The 22,602-nt window shown below is 35.6% G+C and overlaps 1 protein-coding gene across 1 annotated transcript in view; it reads left to right on the forward strand.

Moving 5' to 3' along the window:
- Positions 1–22,602, forward strand: part of KPNA3 (karyopherin subunit alpha 3) — a 105,467-nt gene that overhangs the window by 43,148 nt on the left and 39,717 nt on the right. Inside the window, exon 2 of the mRNA XM_049646882.1 lies at positions 11,948–11,992. Coding sequence (XP_049502839.1) covers positions 11,948–11,992 — 45 coding nt within the window. The remainder of the gene's footprint in view (positions 1–11,947; positions 11,993–22,602) is intronic.

Here is a 22,602-nt window from a genome sequence, read left to right on the forward strand (position 1 = left end):
ACAAGACCCATGGGCAGAAAGAGCTGCACTGGGGTTGTGAGGGGTGACTGATTACATACTTTCAAGTTGGGAAGGGGGTTGACATAGCGTTAAGTTTCTAAGGAATTTGGAAGCAAGGTTTCCAGGACCTTGAAGGGGCTAGCTATTGTTAGAAAAAGGTCATTTATTACTGTTTAGTAAAAACTCAGGAATGAGACCCTTCAGATATGTATTAGTGAGCCATGTACTTGGAGGATGATTGCTAATACATATTCGGGAGGTAGAGGAAGTTTCCAAAGGAATTTTTACATGTTAAAGTAGACTTGCAGGATCCTGGAGCTGGGGATAATGTTAAGCTAAGATTGCCTTTTGCCCCTTAGTAAAGTATTAACACTGAGGCAGTTGAGTTCCTAGAGGAATGTCACTTTGCCTGTTTCAAAGACTTGTCATTGGGCTGTAAGTAGCAAGGAAATTTGATTTTTTTCTTTTGCTTTTGTTTCTCACATCAATTATTTATTTATTATTATAGATTCTTAACCTGGGGTTGACTTAGGTTCTTTTTTTTTTTAATTTAAGGTTTTATTTTTAAGTAATCTCCACAACTCAATATGGGACTCGAACTCACTGAATGAGGTAGCCAGGCACCCCAACATAGACTTTTCATGGCCCTAGAACCACTTGAAATTGCATGTCAACAATACAACACAGGACCTGTGTTTTGACAAAGCAGAATTTTTTAGTAAAGTGACAATTATGCAAATACAGTCAAAACCATTGAGTGTTTTTTATTAAAGTGATTCTGAAATTGTTCCTATGACTGAGAAGCTTTATGAAGGAAAAATATGGGATATGCTGTTTAAAAAATAAAAATTAAAAACTGTGTACTTTATAATTTCATTATAAAATTACAGACCTGTAAAATGTAACCATTTCTATAAGGGCTCACCTGTAGCAAATAAAATCAATAGAGAATTTTTTTTTTTAAGTCAGTTTTCAGTCTGTTGTGTTTTAAACATAGTCTGTTTTTCTCTGGCTGTTTTCAGGATTTCTTTGTTTTTCTTTTTCTTTCTTTTTTTTTTTTTCTGTTTTGAGGATTTCTTTACTTTCTGTTTTTTCCTTTTGTGTCCTGCAGTTCTACTGTGATTTCTTTTTATTTTTCTGCTTACAGTTTGTTTGGCTTCTTAAATGCGTGGTTCGGTGTTTTTCATCAATTCTGGAAGGTTCTCAACCAGTATCGCTTCAGATACTGCTTCTGCACAATGCCTCTTATCTTTGTGGAACCCAAATAAACGTTGTTTTGTAACTTCTTACTATATTCTCTATGTTGCTTACCCTTTTCTTCTGTAATTATAAAATTTGTGCTTCTTACATTTCATAATTGATCATTTTTTTTGGCTTGCCTTCCAGCTCACTGTATCTGTGTTAAACTGTATCAGATCTACTCTAAAACCCATTTGTTGATACCTTAATTTTGGTTATCATACTGTATTTCAACAATTATTATTCATATCTCAAACTTCTGTATTTTTTTTCAAATCTCATTTCTGATCATTTCTTGCTTGCTGATAATTTTCATTGCATTTTTCCTTTCCTTGAATATTTGTTGAAGTTATTTTATATTTCATACATTAATTCTAGTATTCTAATTCCAAGGAAGGTGGGCCTTTGTTTTTAACTGTGGTCATTGACTCTAGTTCTGACTCTCTTTAAAGTTATTTATTTCCTTATATATTTGATGGCGTTTACTTAATCCTGAGAACCTGATGGAACTGCTTTTCGACAGAGAAGGTTTGCATCTGTTGATAAACAGTTCATTTTGGCCATCTTGAGCATTCTGGCTAAATAAGTTTAGTTTTCTAACCCCGGATCAGAGTCTGCACTTAGTTTCAGTTCCTAGTGTGAAATAGATTATTAGCCTGGTACTTTGCCTTTCACACATTTACCTTTGATGACTTGACTTCCCCCATAGGTTTAACTTCACTGGCTCCTCTATCCCCTTATTACTTACATGAGTCTAACAATGCATTAAAAAAGTATTTTTTTCTGCTATAGCTGGAGTCCAGTTTAATGAAACAGATGACCTCTCAAAAGCACGGGGTGTTCCAGAAGTGACATATTTTTTTTTAAGTTTATTTATTTATTGTGAGAAAAACAGTGCGAGTGGGGGAGGGGCAGGGAGAGGGGGAGGCACACAATTCCAAGCTGGCTCCACAGTGTCCCTGTGGAGCCCAACCTGGGGCTCAAACTCACAAAACGGTGAGATCATGACCTGAGCTGAAACCAAGAGTTGGACGCTTAACCAACTGAGCCACCCAGGCACCCTGACGTATTTTGTTAACTAAGAAAGATGTATGCTATTTAAAATAAATACAGTTACCCCATTTCTCTCATTTCCCCCCCCCCCCCCCCCCCCCCGGTCTCACACACACCTGACCCTAACAGTAACTCCTTTAAAAGTATCAGAGTATCCAGTCAGTGTTTAAATTTCCAATTATCTCAAATGTTACATATTTTTGAACAGTTTGGATTAGCATCCAGATAAAGGTCTGTAACCTTACTGTGATTAAGTTTGAAGTCTTTTTAATTTCACTATCTTTTTTTTTTTTTTTTTTTTTTTGCCTCTTACGGTGTCATTTAACATGTTTATCTGTCCTCTGTATTTCCTATAAATTAATAGTTGAATCTGAAGGCTTTATCAGGGTCAGGTTATTTTAGGCAGAGGGGACAAGAGTACATCCTATGTGATGGTTTTCTCTTCCATCAGGACTGCGCTTAGTGTGTGATGTCTCTCTCTGTAATGCTGACAGCCACTGAGGAACATTCCCTAAATTTATTATTTACTAGGAGTTGTAAGTGGTGATACTCTAATTCTGTCCTTTCTTCTTCATTAGTTGGAATAATATTTTCAACAGAAGCTTCCCCTCACTTAGGTTACCCCCATGATAAAATTTGTTTAGGTAAAGGCAAAACGAGTGCTTGATTCTTTCCATTTATCAGTTTTCAGAACAATGAGGTGGTTCATTAGCACCTTCCAGTGATGACCAATTAGTTTTTCTTTCATATTCTGAATTCATGAATTGAATCATGTGTATGTTTCTGTTCATTATGATTATTATTTTTATTAGTACTTTCATTGGCCATCTTTGACCCATTGGAGCCCCTTCAAGGTGACTCCTGAGTGTTTTTGACAGATTTAGGAATTTTAAGTGGACACACCGAGGAATGTTTTTAAAAAGATTTTTCTGCATATATTGGTATTTCCAACTCAAGTAGGTAGGGTTTTACTAAGCCTCATCTATCATGTAACTTTGACTCCTTTGTCCCAGGTTGAAATTCCTTTGATACCTGGGATGGTAGAATTAGAATATCACATTATTACTCATTTCCTTTATTCCAGATACATACACAACAGGGTAAGAATAATCTCAAGACGATAACCAGTAGTAGAATTGCTGAAAAAAGTGTAGAGTTTTCTTTGTGCTTACCTCGTCTTTAGGGTTGACTGCGCATATACAAATTACTGTCTTGAAAAGTTATGTGGGATAGTGTAACTGTGTCGCCGTGTGGATACATATTTAGGTTCATTAATTTTTTTAATCTTTTATTTTTAGGAATTGCTTTTCTTTTGAAGTTTAATTTTCTCATACATGTGTGTGATTCATTTTCATATGCTTGTGAAGACAAAGGGGAGCCTCGTTTCCTTGAGCTCTTTACCCTATTTCCTCCCTATTCCCATTTGTTTTTGTGTAAAATACTTATATGTGATCTGTTTTATTTACAATTTTTTAGTTTACTTTTTGGAATTTTGGAAAGTTTGTATATTTGTTACAGTGGTTAGCATCATTTAGCTCCCCCCCCTTTTAAGTTACAGTTATCTGTTGATTCCCTATTATGTGCATTATTGACATTGGTTGTGACCTCTTTCCCTTTTCCTCAGCATCTGATGTCAAGTGTGTCCTTTTTAAAAAAGTTTTTAAAAATTGGCCATTATTTTGAGATAGTTGTAGCTTCACATGCAATTGTAGAACATAATACAGAGAAATACCTATGTACCCTGTACCCAGTTTCCCCCAGTGATAACATCTTGTAACATTATAGTAAAATGTTGATATTTATACAGTGAAAATATAAAACATTTCTATCACAAGGCTCTCTCTTGTTGCCAATTAGTAGCCATTCTCCCTCCTTCCCATCCCTGCCCCCCACCCTTAATCCCTGGCAACCACTAATCTCCTTTTCTGTAATTTTGTTACTTCAAGAATGTTATATAAATGGAATCATATGGTATGTAACCTTTTGGGATTAGCTTTTTTTTTTCTCTTAGCATAATTCCCTGGAGATTCGTTCAAGTTGTTTGTCTCAATAGTTCATTTCTTTTTACTGTTTGGTAATACTACATGATATGTAGTGTGGTTAAACTATATAACCAAAACTCCATATAAACTATATGAAGGATACCTGGGGTGTTTCCAGGTTTGGGTTTTTTATGAATAAGACTGTTGTAAATATTTATTTACAGATTTTTTTGTGAACATAAGTTTTCATTTCTCTGGGAGAAATATCTAGAAGTGCAGTTGCTGTGTACTGTGGTATTTTCATGTTTAGTTTTTTAAGAAACTGTTTTCCTAATAGCTGTACCATTTTACGATTCCACTAGCAATGTATAAGTTTTTCCACATACTCACTAACATTTGGTGTTGTCACAGTTGTTTATTTTAGCTGTTCTGATAGATGTATAGTAATATCTCATTGTGGTTTTAATTTGCATTCCCCTAATGGCAAATGACATTGAACATCTTTTCTTGTGCTTCTTGGCCATCTGTATATCCTCTTTGATAAAATGTCTCTTCATTTCTTTTGCCCATTTTCTAATTTAATTGATTGTCTAATTAGCTTTGAGAATTCTCTATATATTCTAGATATTAGCTCTTTATTAGATATGTTGTTTGCAAATTTTTTTTCCCAGTCTATAGCTTTTTATCCCCTTCACATGGGGGCTTTCTCAGAGCAACATTTTTTAATTTTGATGAGGTCCAGTTTACCAGTTATTTCTTTATGCATCATGCTTTTAAGGTCAAGTTTAAGAACTCTTTGCCTTGCTCTAGATCCCAGAGATTTTTTTCTAACAGCTTTATAGTTTTGCACTTAAATGTGATCTCATTTTATATTAATTTTTGTGTAGTATATGTGACTTAAGTTGAGATTAATACATTTTGTCTAGCAGTGTCTACCTGTTCCAGCACCATTTGTTGAAAAGTCTATCTTTCCTTTACTGAATTACTTTTACCCTTTGTCAAAAATCAGTTTGAGCATATTTGTATAGGTCTATTTTGTTTTTGTTTTTAATCCTGTTCCATTGATCCACCAGTATCACACAGTGTTTACTATAGCTGTGTAATCTTGAAATTGGATAGACTGGTCCCTTCCACTTTCTTCTTTTTAAAAATTGTTTGGAGTGCCTGGGTGGTTCAGTTGGATGAGCATCCGACTTCAGCTCACGTTATGGTCTCATGGTTGACAAGTTCGAGCCCCGTGTCAGGCTGTGTGCTGACAGCTTAGAGCCTGGAGCCTGCTTTGGATTCTGTATCTCTCTGTCTCTCTCTCCCCCTGCCCCTCCCCCACTCATGCTCTGTCTCTCTTGGTCTCAAAAATAAAATAAACACTAAAAAAAATTTAAAAATTGTTTTAGCTCTTCATATTACTTTGCCTTTCTATATAAATTTTAGAACACTGTTTTCTGTATCTACAAAGAATGTTGCTGAGATTTTGAGCGGAATTGGGTTAAATCTGTATGTTATTGTGGGGAGAATTGACGTGTTTACCAAGTTGAGTCTACTAATCCATGAATACAATATGTCTCTCTATTGTTTTAGATCTTTGAATTCCTTCATCAGTGTTGTGTAGCTTTCCACATGTATGTCCTATACATGTATCGTTAGGTTTATACTTAAGTATTTTTTGAGAGATTATAAAGGATACTGGGTGTATTTTTAATTTTGGTGCCCATGTGTTCATTCCTAGTATATAGACATACAATTGATTTTTGTGTTTTTATGTTGTATTCTGTGACCTTATTGAACTGATTTATTAGACCTACCTTATAAATCGCTAGATTTTTTTGGTCTAATGCCCAGAGGCATTTTTCCTTCCTTCCTTCCTTTCTTTCTTTCTTTCTTTCTTTCTTTCTTTCTTTCTTTTTCCTTTTTGGAAATCCATTTGTTTTTGTAATATATCTTAGTATTGGTTTTTCTCAGTTGATTTCCCAGGCATTGGTGTACTCTTTCAATATTTAATTTCAAGACTTCTAGTTGCAGGACTTTTTTCTCTTTATAGTTTTTTTTTTTTTTTAATGTTTGTTTTTGAGACAGAGAGAGCATGAGCAGGAGACAGGCAGAGAGAGAGGGAGACACAGAATTCGAAGTAAGCTCTGAGCTGTCAGCACAGAGCCCGACACGGGGCTCGAATCCACGGACCCTGAGATTATGACCTGAGCTGAAGTCGGATGCTTAACTGACTGAGCCATCCAGGCGTCCCTTTAATTATAGTTTTTAATATTTGCTGTATTTCATTGCTTTGGTCTTCTTCTTTGAAGACTCCTTATGTGTATTTAGGATCTTTGCTTAACTTTATTGTCACTTTCATTCTAATAATTTTCACCTTCATTTCTGGTGTTTTTTTTTTTTAAAGATTTTATTTTTAAGCAATCTCTACACCCGATGTGGGGATCGAAATTTCAACCTCAAGATCAAGCGTCATATGCTCTACCAACTGAGCCAGCCACACACCCCTCACCTTCATTTCTTTTTGATTTAAAATTTTATTTGCACATTCTTTATCTCTTAAGCATTATCTATTGTGTATTGAATCTCATGATTATTCTTGGTTAGGTTTCCTTTCTGAAATAATTTATTTCTTTTATTTCAAATTGTTTCCTGATTTCTAAGTTTTTCTAATTCTGATATAAAATGTTATTTCACATTATCTTGGATATAATTTTTATGTTTTATAGGTATGGCTTTTTGGTAGCAAGCTTCTAGTGTCAACATTCTGCTCCTTATTTTCCCATTTCTTACGACATGGGATTTGACCCCAATCCTTTTCTGTTGTTCATTTTATAATAGGCTTTCCTGAACTTTTTGGAGCAAGAGGTTGGTCAGGATAGTTTGTCTCCTTTACCGCCCTATCTATACCCCTTCCTCTGTTGATTTTTATGAAATGATAAGAAGTATTTGGCTTCCTGTGTTCTGAGATCTGACTGTTTCATTAACCCACTTATATCTGGACCCTCCTTTTCTTTGCTTCATTGTGCCTGTGCTGCTCACTTGGTATTCTGCTCCCAGAAATTCTTTTCAGTTTAGGGCTTCGCCCAAGAAGGGGGATTTCAGTCCTTAGCTTTTGAATCTAGAGCCTTACTTTTCCTACTTTATAGTATTGGTATATACAAAAGATCTTTTCCACTTGTAGCTGTTCTCAAATTGCCTTTCTAGACTCTAGTGATTTGTGATTTGGGGTTTTTCTGGCTTCAAGTCCTTCATTTACCCTATTATATTACTTCTATCCTTCTGTTTCCTTCTATTTATATGCTGATACCATGTGAGTCCTATAGTTGGTGATTTAACCAGATCCTGCTTGTATTTGAGAATTCAAGGGGATACCCTGTCACCCAATTTTGTAGATTTTGTCCTTGGGATTTTGGTTTGGCTGTCCCGGTAACATTTTTCCCTTTTTTGTGTGAGGTGGGAGATGGCAGGTGATTAAAAACTTCACTGAGAAGTTTTATTCAAGAGAAGGACAACACAAGTACACTAGCTATTGTGGTGAACCAGGTGAGATGATAGTGGCTTAGTCTAGGATAATGGCAGTGGAGCTAGAAGGTTTGAATCCTATTTTGGTGACTTGTTGGATAACAAAGAGTGAGGGACTGCGAAGACATGGATGATCTCCCAAGATAGGGGTTCTTACAACTGTTTGGATGATGGTACTTTTTCCTAATATTGGGAATATTCATGGAAGAGTAATTTTTTAGGGGGAAGGTATTTTTTTGAGAGGTGAGGAGTAAAGGGACAAGAGGGACCAGCTATTATGATATTTGTAAGCATCCTGGATGTGAGGCCTTGCAACAATCTATCCTCTACCCCCAAACACACATACAGACATATTTAATTTCTTCAGGGAGCTTTTTCCTGATTCTCTGATATGTCTCCTTCTGATATAGAACTTTATTTACTTTCCTATCTTAACATTTAACACATTTGTATTACTGCTTATTAATCCTATGTTTTTTACTAGATCAACTGTTCACAAACTTTTTCTTTTTTTTTTATTTTTTATTTTTTATTTATTTTATTTATTTTATTTATTTATTTATTTATTTATTTATTTTTTAATATATGAAATTTACTGTCAAATTGGTTTCCATACAACACCTAGTGCTCATCCCAAAAGGTGCCCTCCTCAATACCCATCACCCACCCTGCCCTCCCTCCCACCCCCCATCAACCCTCAGTTTGTTCTCAGTTTTTAACAGTCTCTTATGCTTTGGCTCTCTCCCACTCTAACCTCTTTTTTTTTTTTTTTTTCCTTCCCCTCCCCCATGGATTTCTGTTACGACAAACTTTTTCTTAAAAGGACAGACAGATGGTAAATATTGAAGGTTTTGGGAGCCAAGAGACAAAAAAAAAAAAAAAAGGATATTACGGGGCACCTGGGTGGCTCAGTTGGTCAAACATCTGACTTTGGCTCAGGTCATGATCTCAGGGTCCGTGGGCTCGAGCCCCATGTTGGGGTCTGTGCTGACAGCTCAGAGCCTGGAATCTGCTTTGGATTCTGTGTCTCCCTCTCTCTGCCCCTGCTCATACTCTGTCTCTCGTTCTCTCTCAAAAGTAAATAAACATTACAAAAAATTTAAAAATAAAAAAATAAGGATATTATGTGGATACTTAGTATCATTTATGATATAACCACTTAAAAGTATAAAACCATTCCTGTTGGGCCCTACAAAAAAACAGACAGCAATCAGATTTGGGCCATAGGCTCTAGTTTGCTGACCACTGTACTAGACTGTAAATTCTGTACTTGTCCTGGTTGCAGGCATATTGCCTGGTGCATTTTAGATGAATTCAGTAAATTTTTGTTGAGTGAGTGAATATTACTCTTACAGATTGGAGCTCAGGCAAGAGGGTTGAGCTAAAGATAGATATTTTGAGAGTGGTCATCAAACAGAAATTGAAGACATGAGAGTAGATGCCATCAGCTTCAGAAGAATGAAAGAAAGAGGCCCAAAGTGGAGCCTCTTCTGTAATTCAGAGAACGGAACAAGTCATGACTAACTCAATGGTACTTTCATCGTGTACATAGTAGTCAGTACCTGTGGCTAACTGACCTAAGCCATTTGGCTATTTTACATACATATGGTTCTTTTGGATGAGTAGGAGGCGTTTAACTATTAGAGATAGGTGAGATAATATATGTATTTTCCTTAGAAATTTTACTACCAGTGTGTTACATTATAATAAAACAAGCTTTAGAATTCTGCCACTTACACAAACACGTATTAGCAAGCAGTTACCACCTTGCAGTAAAACTTCCATCTTTAAGCATACACCATAAAGAACTGATTAGGGTTAGGTGACAAAATCCTCCTAGAAGGTGTGGGATATAGGATCAAAGGGATTCAAAAACCTCTCTGAAGACAGACTGCAGGGCTTTCCAGATTCTTAAACTGCAAACAAGTAAGAATCAAGGCACCTACACAACATTCCTAACCAGTCTGTATATCTTGAACAATTCCATTTTGGCAATAAAATGCTATTTCCAATATCTCTTTTATACTAATTAACAAACCACTCCCTAAATTCAGATGTTGGTATTCGAAGCACTTATTAACTGGGAGCTAACTTCTGATATGGGTGCTTTAAATGCTAGCTAACCCACTGTGAAGTGTGGATTCTTAATTTAGGGAACTTCAGAAGTTGACTCACTACTCCTATGGATCCTGAAGTATTTTGATGTGAATTACAATATAGCATTAACTTGATCATATTTTTTAAGGGATATGTTGCCTGGATCTTTTTTGTTGTATTCCTATCATAACAGTTCATAAACAAGTGTAGTTGTTATTGCAATTAAAATATTTTTTTCTAATAAAATAAGATAAAAACAGGGAGGCAAACCATAGACATTCTTAATTATAGACAACAAACCAAGGGTTGCTGGAGAGGAGGTAGGTAGGGGGAAGTAGGCTAATTGGGTGATGGGCATTAAGGCGGGCACTTGTGATAAGCACTAAATTCTACTCCTGAAACCAATTAAAAAAAAAAAAAAGATATTTTTTTCTTCTCAGTTCCAGTAACAGTTGAATTAGATATTCATGTGGGCAAATAAATTTTAACAGCAGTATAGTTCTAATCTTCAGTGAATCAAGACAATTTAGAGTTATCAAATTAATATTAGTATTTGAAGATTGCTCAACATTTATTACCATTCTTTATGATGAATATATGAAGCAGTCTGTGTATTAAGCAGTCTCTGTATTAATAGTATTAAAGTCAAAACACAGAAACATAGTATAGAATTAGATTCAAGGCTGTCTTTCTACTGTTGAACCCTAATAGTGATAATAATTTTATCAGTACATCATTTCATTACATTAAATGAATGCTACTAATTTGAATTTTGTTTGGCAGTTTTGTTTACATTTAATATATATCTATATTTAAGCATAAGTTTAGATTAATATTTCGGTATATTTAGCAAACTTTATAATTTGATTTTCATGGGGTTTCTCCCCAAAGGAGAATTTATCACTGCAATTTAAGAAAACTTGACAGCGATACCATACAAAAGAATTATCAAATAAAATAGTAGTATACTGAGTCTGGCAATATATTAAAATAATAATATACCATGACCATGTAACCTTTATGTAGCCTTTATTCCAAAACTGTAAGGATTTTACATACTTACATATGTAATAAAATAATTCATTGTATCAGCGTATCAAGGGAGAGAGGGGATATCTAATCATTTCAGTCATTCCTGATAAGACATGGCTGATGGAGCCTCTCAGTAAACTTCGAAGGATACTTCTTTGGGGGCACCTGGGTGGCTCAATCCGTTCCGATTCTTGATTTCGTCTCAGGTCATGACCTCATGGTTCTGAGATTGAGCCCCATGTCAACATGGAGCCTGCTTGGGATTCTCTCTCCCTTTTTCTCTGCCCTTCTCCTGTCTGTGTGCTCTCTCTCTCAAAACAAATAAACATTAAAAAAAAAAAAAGGATACTTGTTTGCCTTTTGATACAAAATATCTATCCCAAATTTATTTTCCTTTTTATGTGGTTTTAAGGCCATGACAATGAGTTCTTTACTTTTTTAAAACATGAATCATTTGAGATAGATTTCATTGGTTGTAAACAACAAAAACCAACTCTGGCTGATTTAAGGAAAAACAATTTTTTGGAAACATATGGGTAGTTCATAGAATGAGTAGCAACACCTGAGAACTGGGAATAGAACCTACTCTTTTTTTTTTCCTTTCCGCTTTGCTCAGGGTTCAGAGTTATGAGGGAGAGAGTTCTGCTGGCATGGTTTTGGTCTCATGCCCTATTCAAAACGAGGACAGAGTGAGATACTTTAATAGGCAGTTCCATCAGGGCAGTCTACAGCAGAGGATATATAATTCCACAGAGAAACCTGGGTGCAGTTAGGAAAGGGGAATGGATTCTAGGCAGCCAAGCCCCACCTCATGTTCCCCCCCAAATTAACCAACAGATATCCAGTAAAATAGACAGGAGTTTTGGCTTTTTAACCTCCTATAGTTCATTCAGAGTCTAAAACTGACCAATCCTTAACCCTTAAAGAGCAATTACTTCTAAAAATTTTTTAAATATTAAATGCCTAAGACCTTAACGTATCTACTAGCAGTGTCAATATTTAGGTACTTATATATTCTTTATTTTTCTTTTTAGACAATGCGAAGACACCGAAATGAAGTGACGGTTGAACTGCGAAAGGTAAGAAAGTAAAGTAACAGAAACAGAAAGTAAATAGGAGATTTTTCTGATTTTTTAAATTCTGTATGACTTGAATAATGAAAATACTGTGCAAATTAGTGATCAACCCTAAACCACACAGCATATACATCATTAAATAGTTTATAATGGTATATATTGAAAGCTTTCATTTATTGAGGTGCTATGTACTGTGTGAAGTACTTTAATACCAACATTGAAATTGTCACATCTGATGAAATTAGACACTCTTGTGGGTTTTTCCTTAATACCCTCTTTTTTTTAGGCTATGTGCCAGACAGGATTCCTCCACCTTCTTTGTATAAAAGTTAAACATATTTGTTCAAGATTCTTTAGAAAAATAAAAGTAGAATAACCTTATATCTTACCAATTAAATGCAACTGCTGTTAAACTATATTGTATTTTCATCTATTTTTTTTGGAGGACTTTAGAGTTACCTTTATGATACTGTGTTTTCATGCAAGCACATTTTATTTGAAGCAAATATTTCAGTTGTCAATCAAGAAAATACACATAATTGGGCGCCTAGGTAGGTTAGTTGGTTAAGCATCTAACTCTTGGTTTTGGCTCAGGATCATGAGTATGAGCCCTGCATTGGATACTGTGCTGACAATGAGGAGCCTGCTTGGGATTCCCTCTCTCTCTCTCCCCTTCCCCACTTGTGCCATCTCTGTCTCGAAATAAATAAATAAAATAAAAACGTAAAAAAATATATACATAACTAGTTCTCTATATTATGTGTACATTTAAAAAAATATATTTTGGAACTTATATTCAAATCTTTGTGTTTGTTTTAGGTTAGATCCTTTTCTTCACTCCTGAAATTCCTAAATTAAAATTATCATCTTAAAATTTTTCAGTTTTAGAGAGAAGGAAGGTCTTGATTCTGAGAGTAACACTCTCCCAGTCACTAAAACTAAATAGACCCCGGGGCGCCTGGGTGGCTCAGTCGGTTAAGCCTCCGACTTCGGCTCAGGTCACGATCTCGCGGTCTGCGAGTTCGAGCCCCGCGTTGGGCTCTGGGCTGATGGCTCAGAGCCTGGAGCTTGCTTCTGATTCTGGGTCTCCCTCTCTCTCTCTGCCCCTCCCCCGTTCATGCTCTGTCTCTCTCTGTCTCAAAAATAAATAAAACGTTAAAAAAAAAAATTAAAAAAAAAAAAACTAAATAGACCTGTGCATTTATGTACTTAATATGTATTTATTTAATACCCATTTTGGGTCATGAATTTTTACCCAGCATCAATGTTTTATGCTCATAAATAGTATATAGTTACTGAAATTCATTCTCCTGCAACCCCTCCCCCCCAATCTTTATTACAATTGAAAAATGCTTGCTAAATCCAGTGTTCTTTCAACTCCTTAACCTCTTCAAAGATACTTACCAATTAACAACAGTGATTTGGCAATCATATTTTCAAGTTTTTTCACATCCTTGGTTCATTTGGACCAGAGAAGTCAACTAGCTAAATAAAGAGTGAGGTAGGCTCCTTGCCAGCCTTAACACTTTGTACCTAGCTCCTTTTTTTTTTCTTTTAAACTTTTTATTAGCATATAACATACATAGAAAAAAGTCAGGGGCACCCGGGTGGCTCAGTTGGTTGAGCGTCCGACTTCGGCTCAGGTCATGATCTCACAGTTCGTGAGTTTGAGCCCCGCATCGGGCTCTGTGCTGACAGCTCACGGCCTGGAGACTGCTTCAGATTCTGTGTCTCCCTCTCTCTCTGCCCCATCCCCACTCATACTCTGTCTCTCTCTGTCTTAAAAATAAATAAAACATTAAAAAAAATTTTTTTTTAATAAAAAAAAAGTCAACACATCTTAAGCTTGATGAGTTTTCACAAAGTGAACTGTTATACAGTTATCTGTATAATAAGCTTCTAGATCAAGAAAGAACATTACTTGTATTCCAGGGCTCCTTCCCAGTTACTCCTTTCCCCCAAAGGTAACCATTATCCTGATATTTAATATTATAGATTATTTTGCATAGTTTGAGCTTTATGTAAATAGAACAGTAAGTGTCCTTTTGTGTCTGGTTTTTCATTCATCATGTGAAGATCATTCTTCTTAATAGAGACAGTAGGAATGGTAGGAATAAAACATCTGTTAACATTATACCAGCTATCCCCAGATGTGGCCTTTACTTTCCCTTCAATTTTCATGCTTGGAATACAACTCAAAACTTTTATATTTGTCCTGGTATTATTCAGAATCCTCCTCTCGTTTTAAGCTTTTTAGCCCTTCAAATATGCTTATTAATTTAAGCTATTCACTTTTCTTAATATTTGGTTGTTTGTTCCTTCTTCTATAGTTGTACTGTCTTCTGTATTTAATTTATAGAATTAAAATTTCTTGCTTGTCACAGTACATCTTTTAATATCCACTTTGTTTGCCTTAGAGTCCTGTTATTCTTTTTATTCCTAAATAACATTATTCCTTTCCGGTTACTAGAATTAGTTCCTAGAAATTCTTATAGAAGGACCAAAAATGAAATTAACTAAGGAAATCTCAAGAAATTTCCTTACTTCACATTTCAGAATTCCCTGAGTAAGCCCCAGAATATGAACAGTTCCTGAAACAAAGCCTAAACTTCAAACAAAGCTTAATTGATTTTGATACCATTCTGTAGAGGTATGGAGAGCCTTTCAAGAGAAGATTCCTTTATTCTTTATGGTCAGAGTGTCTGTCTACTTCTAGCCTTGCTATCTCTATACCTCCATTAAGGAGAAGATCACAGCATTGTCGTTAATGACATTGAGATTCTTGTTAATACAAGAAAGCTAGTTTCCAGAGTTTCATAGATGAGCTCTATTTTTATTAGATTGTAATCATCTTAAGTGAAGGTAATAACCACAGTCCCCCACTGCTAGTACTCCCAAATCTCTCTCCCAGCCTATCCCTAAATGCCTAGTCAAATTCTGGACCAATAGTTTGTACTCATTAAATGCTAATTTTCAAGAATGAAATTGGTTATGATATCTTAAAATTTTCTGTGTATTTAAATAATTTATTGAATTTTCAAGAAAAAATACGATAGCTACAGAGCAGTGCTACTCAAAAGTCCTAATCTGTGACAAGTTAGGGAGCTTATGTCAAAATACTAAATAAGGGACTGACTTCCTTTTCCAAAAAAATCTTTCTGCCTAAATAAATAAATAAATAATGTAAATAAACAATGTGTATAGTTTGACAATCGATTTCTGACAAAATCTCTGTATTTTGGGGCAGACCTGTAACACAGAGTTTGAGAAAATCTTAGCCAGTCCAAGGACTGTACTTTGTTTTTTTATGTTTATTTATTCTTGAGACAGAGACAGAGTGTGAACAGGGGAGGGGCAGAGAGAGAGGGAGACACAGAATCTGAAACAGGCTCCAGGCTCTGAGCTATCAGCACAGAGCCCGACGCAGGGCTCGAACCCACGAACTGTGAGATCATGACCTGGGCTGAAGTCGGATGCTTAACCGACTGAGCCACCCAGGCGCCCCTAAGGACTGTACTTTGAATAACACTGATACTGCTCTGTCAGCTTAAAGATGAATTCCAGTTATTAATATGTACTGTTCTACTGGCCTCAAATTTTTTTTGTCTGAACTTTTTTGCCTTTACCTCCTTGATATTTTACTTTCCTATTTAATTAGGTATTTATGCATCAACACTTACACAGAGGTCTGTACTTCTGTTTTAGATCATGTTGTAAACAGAGTCACATAGGAATTAAATAACTTGCCTAAAATCACACAACTGATAAATGGGAAAGCTCTTAACCATTATGCTGTAATGCCTCTCAATATAAATGTTTGTTCAGTGAATAATGCCTCATGAGTTGAAAATTCATCCAAAGCCTATCAGTGGCATTTTTAACTTTGGCAAATTATATTAAACTTTATATAATCTTCTCTTGGTGATTTGTCAGATATCCCATAGGATTTTATTGTGATTAGATCTGGGGGTGGGCACGTTAAGTTCTTAACATAATGAAAACCACCACCAAAATGCCATACTTTGACTAATCAGATACAGTGCAATTGTTTTGTTTGACCTTGTAGTAAAATATCTTTTTAAAAAATACCCTAAGTTCCCTATATTAACAAGATAATAAAGAAAATTTATATTATCATATCAGTTGATACAGAAAAAGCATTTGACAAAATCCAACACTCATTCTTGATAAAACTTTTGACACATTGCAGATAGAACTTGCTTAACTTTTTTTTAATTTTATTTTTTATTTTTAAAAGAGAGCACAAGCTGGGGAAGGGCAGAGAGAGAGGGAGACACAGAATCTGAAGCAGGCTCCAGCCTTCAGGCTGTCGGCAAAGAGCCCAACGTAGAGTTCGAACTCGTGAACCATGAGATCATGACCTGAGCCAAAGTTGGATGCTTAACCGACTGAGCCACCCAGGTGCCCCTAGAACTTGACCAACTTGATAAAGAACATCTGCAAAAAAACCTACAGCTAACATCATACTTAATGGTGAAAAGACTGAATGGTTTCCCCCTAAGATCTGAGAACAAGGCAGGATGCCTATTCTTACTGCTCTTATTTAATACAGAATCTGCAAAAAAGCTCCTAGAATTAATAATTGAGTTCAGCAAAGTCACAGAAACAAGATTAACACATAAAAGTCTATCACTTATGTATGCTAACAATGAACATGCAGAAACCAAAATTAAAAACACAATACCATTTATTGCCACTCTGAAGAAAATAAAATACTTTGTTATACATTAACAAAACATGTACAGGATATGTATGCTGAATATTATAAAATGCTGATGGAAGAAATCAAGTAAGACTTAAGTAAATGGAGAGATGTATACTGTGGTCATGAACTGGAAAATTCATCATAGTAAAGATGCCTATTCTCTGATCTGTTGGTTTAATAGAGTTTTTATTAAAATCCCACCAAAGTCTTTTTGTAGACACAGACCGGCTTATTCGGAAATGTATATGGAAAGGCACAGACTCTAGAAACCTAAAATAATCCTGACAAAGAATAACATAGGAGCAATTGCTCTACCCAATATTAAGGCTCTTGGACACATTTATCAATGGAACAGAAGGTAAAACCCAGAAACAAATCCACACAAATACACTCAAGTTACTTTTGGCAGGTGCGAAACCAATTCAGTGGAGGAAGAATATCGTTTTTAGCAAATGGTACTAGAACAGTTGGAAATTCATGAGCAAAAATAAATAAATAAATAACCTCAACCTAATTGTCGTCACACCTATACAAAAACACAAAATGGATCCTAGATTTAAATGTAAAACATGAAACTATAAATGGAGGGAAAATTTCAGGATCCAGAGCCAGGCGAAGAGTTTTTATAGTTGACCACAAGGCATAATCCATAAAAAGAAAGTTGGAGCTTAACAAATTAAAAAATTTTATTCTGTGAAAACCCATGTGAAGAAGATGAAAATCAAAACTAGAGGCAAGAAGACAACCACACATCCAATACAGGACTAGTATCTAGCATATATAATGAACTCTTAAAGGTTAATATTAAAAAAATCAAAAAACAAAACAAAAAAGAATCTAATTAGAAAATGGGTAAAGATGGAAGAGATATTTCAGTGAAGGATATATACAGATGGTACTTACTATGATGATGATTATTAATACATGATTAGCCATCAGAGAACTATGGATTAAAACCAACTAAGCAAGCATCTATCAGAATGACTAAAGTAAACAATAATGACAACATGAAAAGCTAGTGAAGATGCAGATAAATTGGTTAAATCCTATGTTGCTGATGAGAATGTGGAATGGTATAATCACTCTGGAAAACATGTAGCTACTATATAACCACCAGTTATACTCCTACTCATTTATTCCAGAGATATGAAAACTGGTATTCATACAAAACCTGTACATGAATGTTTGTAACAGCTTTATTTTGGAATAGCCATAACCTGGGACCAACCCAGATGTCTTTAAAGGGTAATTCGTTAAACTTTAGCATGTCTTTGCCATGAAATGCCATTCCGCAATTAAAAGGAACAAGCTGTTAATAGATGCAACAACTTATACAAATATTTAGGGAATTATGCTGGGCAAAAGAAAGCCCATCACAAAAAGGTTATATACTGTGTGATTCCGTTTATATAACATTTTTGAAGTGACAGAATTTTAGGAATGAAGGACAGATTAGTGGTTGCCAAGGGTTACAGGGAGAGGGGGGTTGTTTGCTTATAAAAAGGCAACAGGAGGGGTGCCTGGGTGGCTCAGTCGGTTAAGCATCCGACTTCCGCTCAGGTCATGCATGATTTCACGATCTGTGAGTTCGACCCCCCGTCAGGCTCTGTGCTGACAGCTCAGAGCCTGGAGCCTGCTTCCGATTCTGTGTCTCCCTCTCTCTCTGACCCTCCCCCGTTCATGCTGTCTCTCCCTGTCTCAAAAATAAAATAAACGTTAAAAAAAAAAAATTAAAAAAAAAAAAGGCAACAGGAGGGCATCTTCTGTTTTTGGAACTGTTCAGTATTTTGACTAAAATCATGGATAGGTGATAAAATCATGTAGGTGATAAAACTGTATAGATTTAATACACTTAAAACATTCATACAGTGAATGCAAGTAAGACAGGAAATCTGAGTAAGATCAAGGGATTATATCAGTGTCAATGTCTTGGTTGTGATATTATACTGTAGTTCTGCAAAATGTTAATTAAGAGAACCTGAGCTAGAGATTTCTGCATTATTTCTTACAACTGCATTCAAATTTACAATTATCTCAGTCAAAACTTAATGAAATGCTGTTATTGGTTTTAATGCTGAATTAGTTTTTTTCTTTTTTCTTTTAATTCCAGTTAGTTAACATATAGTTAACTTTCAGGTGTATGTACACCTTTCTGTTGTAAAACTGTACAACTTTCAGGTGTACAGTATAGTGGTTCAACACTTCCATACAACTGAATGCTCATCACAAGTGCAGTCCTTAATCCCCATCACCTATTTAACCCCTCCACCTCTCCACCTCCCCTCTGGTACCCATCAGTTTGTTCTCTATAATTAAGAGTCTGTTTCTTGGTTTGTCTGTCTCCTTTTTTTCTTCTTGCTCATTTGTTTTATAAATGAAACCATATGAGGGAAATCATAATGGTATTTGTCTTTCTCTGAATTATTTCGCTTAGCATAATACTCTCTGGCTCCATCCATGTCATTGTAAATGGGAAGACTTCATTCTTTTTAGGCCTGAATAATATATACATATACTGTATCTTCTTTATCCATTCATCAATCAATGGACATTTGGGCTGTTTCCATATCTTGGCTATTGTAAATAACTCTGTGATAAACGGTGAGTTCCACATATCCCTTTGAATTAGTGTTTTTGTATTCTTTAGGTAAATACCCTCTAGCGTGATTGCTGGATTATAGGGTAGATCTATTTATAGTTTCTTGAGGAAACTCCATACTGTTTTCCAGAGTGGCTATACCAGTTCTCATTCCCATTGACAGTGCACAAGGGTTCCTTTTTCTCCACCTCCTTACTAACACTTGTTCTTTTTGTGTTTTTTATTTTAGCCATTTCAACAGGGTGAGGTGATATCTCATTGAAGTTTTGATTTGCATTTCCCTGATGATAAATGATGACGAGCACCTTTTCGTGTGTCTGTTGACCATACTTTTGTCTTTGGAGAAATGTCTGTTTATGTCTTCTGCCCATTTAAAAAAAAATTTTTTTTTTAATGTTTATTTATTTTTGACAGAGAGGAGAGAGAGAGAGAGAGTGAGAGAGAGAGAGAGAGAGAGAGAGAGACAGAGCATGAGTGGGGAAGGGGCAGAGAGAAGGAGACCCAGAATTCGAAGTAGGCTCCAGGCTCTGAGCTGTCAGCACAGAGCCCGACACGGGGCCTGAACTCACAGAGTGCGAGATCATGACCTGAGTCGAAGTTGGACGCTCAACCTACTGAGCCACCCAGGCGCCCCTGCCCATTTTTTAATTGGATTATTTATCTTGGGGGTATTGAGTTTTGTAAATTCTTTGTATATTTTGAATATGTCATTTACAAATATCTTCTCCCATTCTGTATGTAGGTTGCCTTTTAGTCTTGATTGTTTTCTTCACTATGTGGAAGTTTTTATTTTGATGTAGGCCCAATAGGTTTATTTTTGCTTTTGTTTCCCTTGCCTCAGGAGACATATTAGAAAAAAGCTTTTATAGCTGATGTCAAAGAGGTTATTGCCTGTGTTCTCTTCTAGGATTCTTATGGTTTCAGTTCTCATATTTAGGCCTTTAACCCATTTTGCATTTATTTTTGTGTTTGGTGAAGAAAGTGATCCAGTTTCTTTTGCATGTTACTGTCCAAGTTTCCCAGCACCATTTGTTGAAGAGACTGTCCTTTTCCCATTGGATATTCTTTCCTGCCTTGTCAAAGATTAATTGACCATATAGTTGTGGGTTTATTACTGGGTTTTCTATTCTCTTCTGTTGACCTATATGTCTATTTTTGTGCCAGTACCGTAATGTCTTGATGACTACAGCATTATAATACAACTTGAAGTCTGGAATTGTGATGCCTCCAGCTTTGCCTTTCTTTTTCAAGATTACTTTGACTATTTGGGGTCTTTTGTGGTTCCATACAAATTTTAGAATTGTTTGTTCTAGTTGTGTGAAAGATGCTATTGGCATTTTGTTGTTTTTTTTTTTTTAATGTTTATTTTTGAGAGAAACAGAGCACTAGCAGGTGAGGGGGGAGAGAGAGAGAGAGAGAGGGAGAGAGAGAGAAAGAAAAAGAATCCAAAGCAGGCTCCAGGCTCTGAACTGTCAGCACGGAGCCTGACGCGGGGCTCGAACTCACAAACTGAGATCGTGACCTGAGCCAAAGTCGGACACTCAACCGACTGAGCCACCCAGGTGCCCCTCCTTCAGTTTCTTTCTTCAGTGTTTTTACAGTTTTCAGAGTACCAGTGTTTCACCTCTTTCGTTAGGTGTATTCCTCGGTATCTTGTTATTTTGGGTGCAGCTGTAACTGAGAGTTTTTTCTTAATTTCTCTTTCTGCTGCTTCATTGTTCGTATATAGAAATGCAACAGATTTCTGTATGTTGATTATGTATCCTGCCACTTTACTGAGTCATTTGCCAGTTTTCACAGTTTTTTGGTAGAATCTTTCAGATTTTCCATACAGAGTATCATTCATCTGCAAAGAGTGAGAGTTTTACTTCTTCCTCACCAGTTTGGATGCCTTGTATTTCTTTTTGTTGTCTGATTGCTGTGCCTAGGACTTGCAGCACTATGTTGAATGAAAGTGGGTAGAGTGGACACATCCCTGTCTTGTTCCTGACCTTAGAGGAAAAGCTCTCAGTTTTTTCCTATTAAGGATAATGTTAGCTGTAGGTTTTTCATAAATGGACTTTATTATGTTTCCTCTAAACCTACTTTGTTGAGGGTTTTTGGTCATGAATGGATGTTGTACTTTCGTCAAATGCTTTTCCAATGTCTGTTGAAATGATCATATGTAAAACTTTGAATTAATAAATGAGAATCCAAAAGAAAGCAGCAGTTGTTTGATAAGATTAGCTAAGTGATCCTTCAGGAAAAATAATTTCTGGTATGTTGTCAGATTTTTACCTGATTGATGAACCAGTAGTGTTTTGGTTTAAAAGAAATTAATCAGAGTATAATACACTGAGCAGAGTGGCCAAAATGTAAATATAACATATAAAACTTGTGGGTGACTATCCTTATGTCTGCACAGCAGTAGTATCATTTCATAAATGCTAATATTGAAGAGAAGGTCTTATCTTGTGGGCATTTTTTCCTATTCTTTAGAAGCCTTTAGATAAAAAATAAATAAATAAATAAAAGCAAGTAGTAAAATATATCTAAGAAACAGCTCTGTAACCAGCCACAACCTGGGTTCAAATCTTATCTGATATTTCCTAGGTATATAATTTAATTTATCCAGGTTCTCTGTATCTTCATTTACTGCTGTGTGAAATAAAAGTAATTTTATTTTTAATTTTACAGGAACTAAAGCTAGATAAGAATTTAACACAATGAATGTATTGCTGGATAAAAACAAATTTAATTCTGTTGCATTCAAAGTGGGGCTGATAGATATTTTTTTCATAACGTGTTTAAGAAGTGATTGCTGAGGATGTCTCAGTCAGTTAAGTGTCTGGCTTCGCTTCAGGTCATGATCCAGCAGTTTGAGTTTGAATCCTGCATTGGGCTCTGTACTGACAGTGTGGAGCTTGCTTGGGATTCTCTCTCTCTCTCTCTCTCTCTCTCTCTCTCTCTGTCTCTCTCTGAAAATAAACTTAAAAAAAAAAAGTGATTGCTTATTCCACAGATTTAGGTATAGAATTTAGATATAGAATGTACTTTTTCAAGATGAAGAGAGAAATTTGGGAATGAAAAAGAACTTTATATAGACATCAATGTATAGAATTTGTTAACTCAGAAAATACTAGGTGAGTCTTAAGAAATTGCCCATAAATAACCTTTTTAACATACAAAGTGGCCATTCCCTGTAGTTCAACCCTAATAGTCAGAAAACAAAGTCTAAATAGGTTAAATATATAGTTGGGTAATAGATTAATAATAGGTTTTTAAAGGAACTTTAAAAATGGATCATGT

The sequence above is a fragment of the Panthera uncia genome (assembly GCF_023721935.1).
Source record: "Panthera uncia isolate 11264 chromosome A1 unlocalized genomic scaffold, Puncia_PCG_1.0 HiC_scaffold_16, whole genome shotgun sequence".
NCBI classification, from domain to species: domain Eukaryota; kingdom Metazoa; phylum Chordata; class Mammalia; order Carnivora; family Felidae; genus Panthera; species Panthera uncia.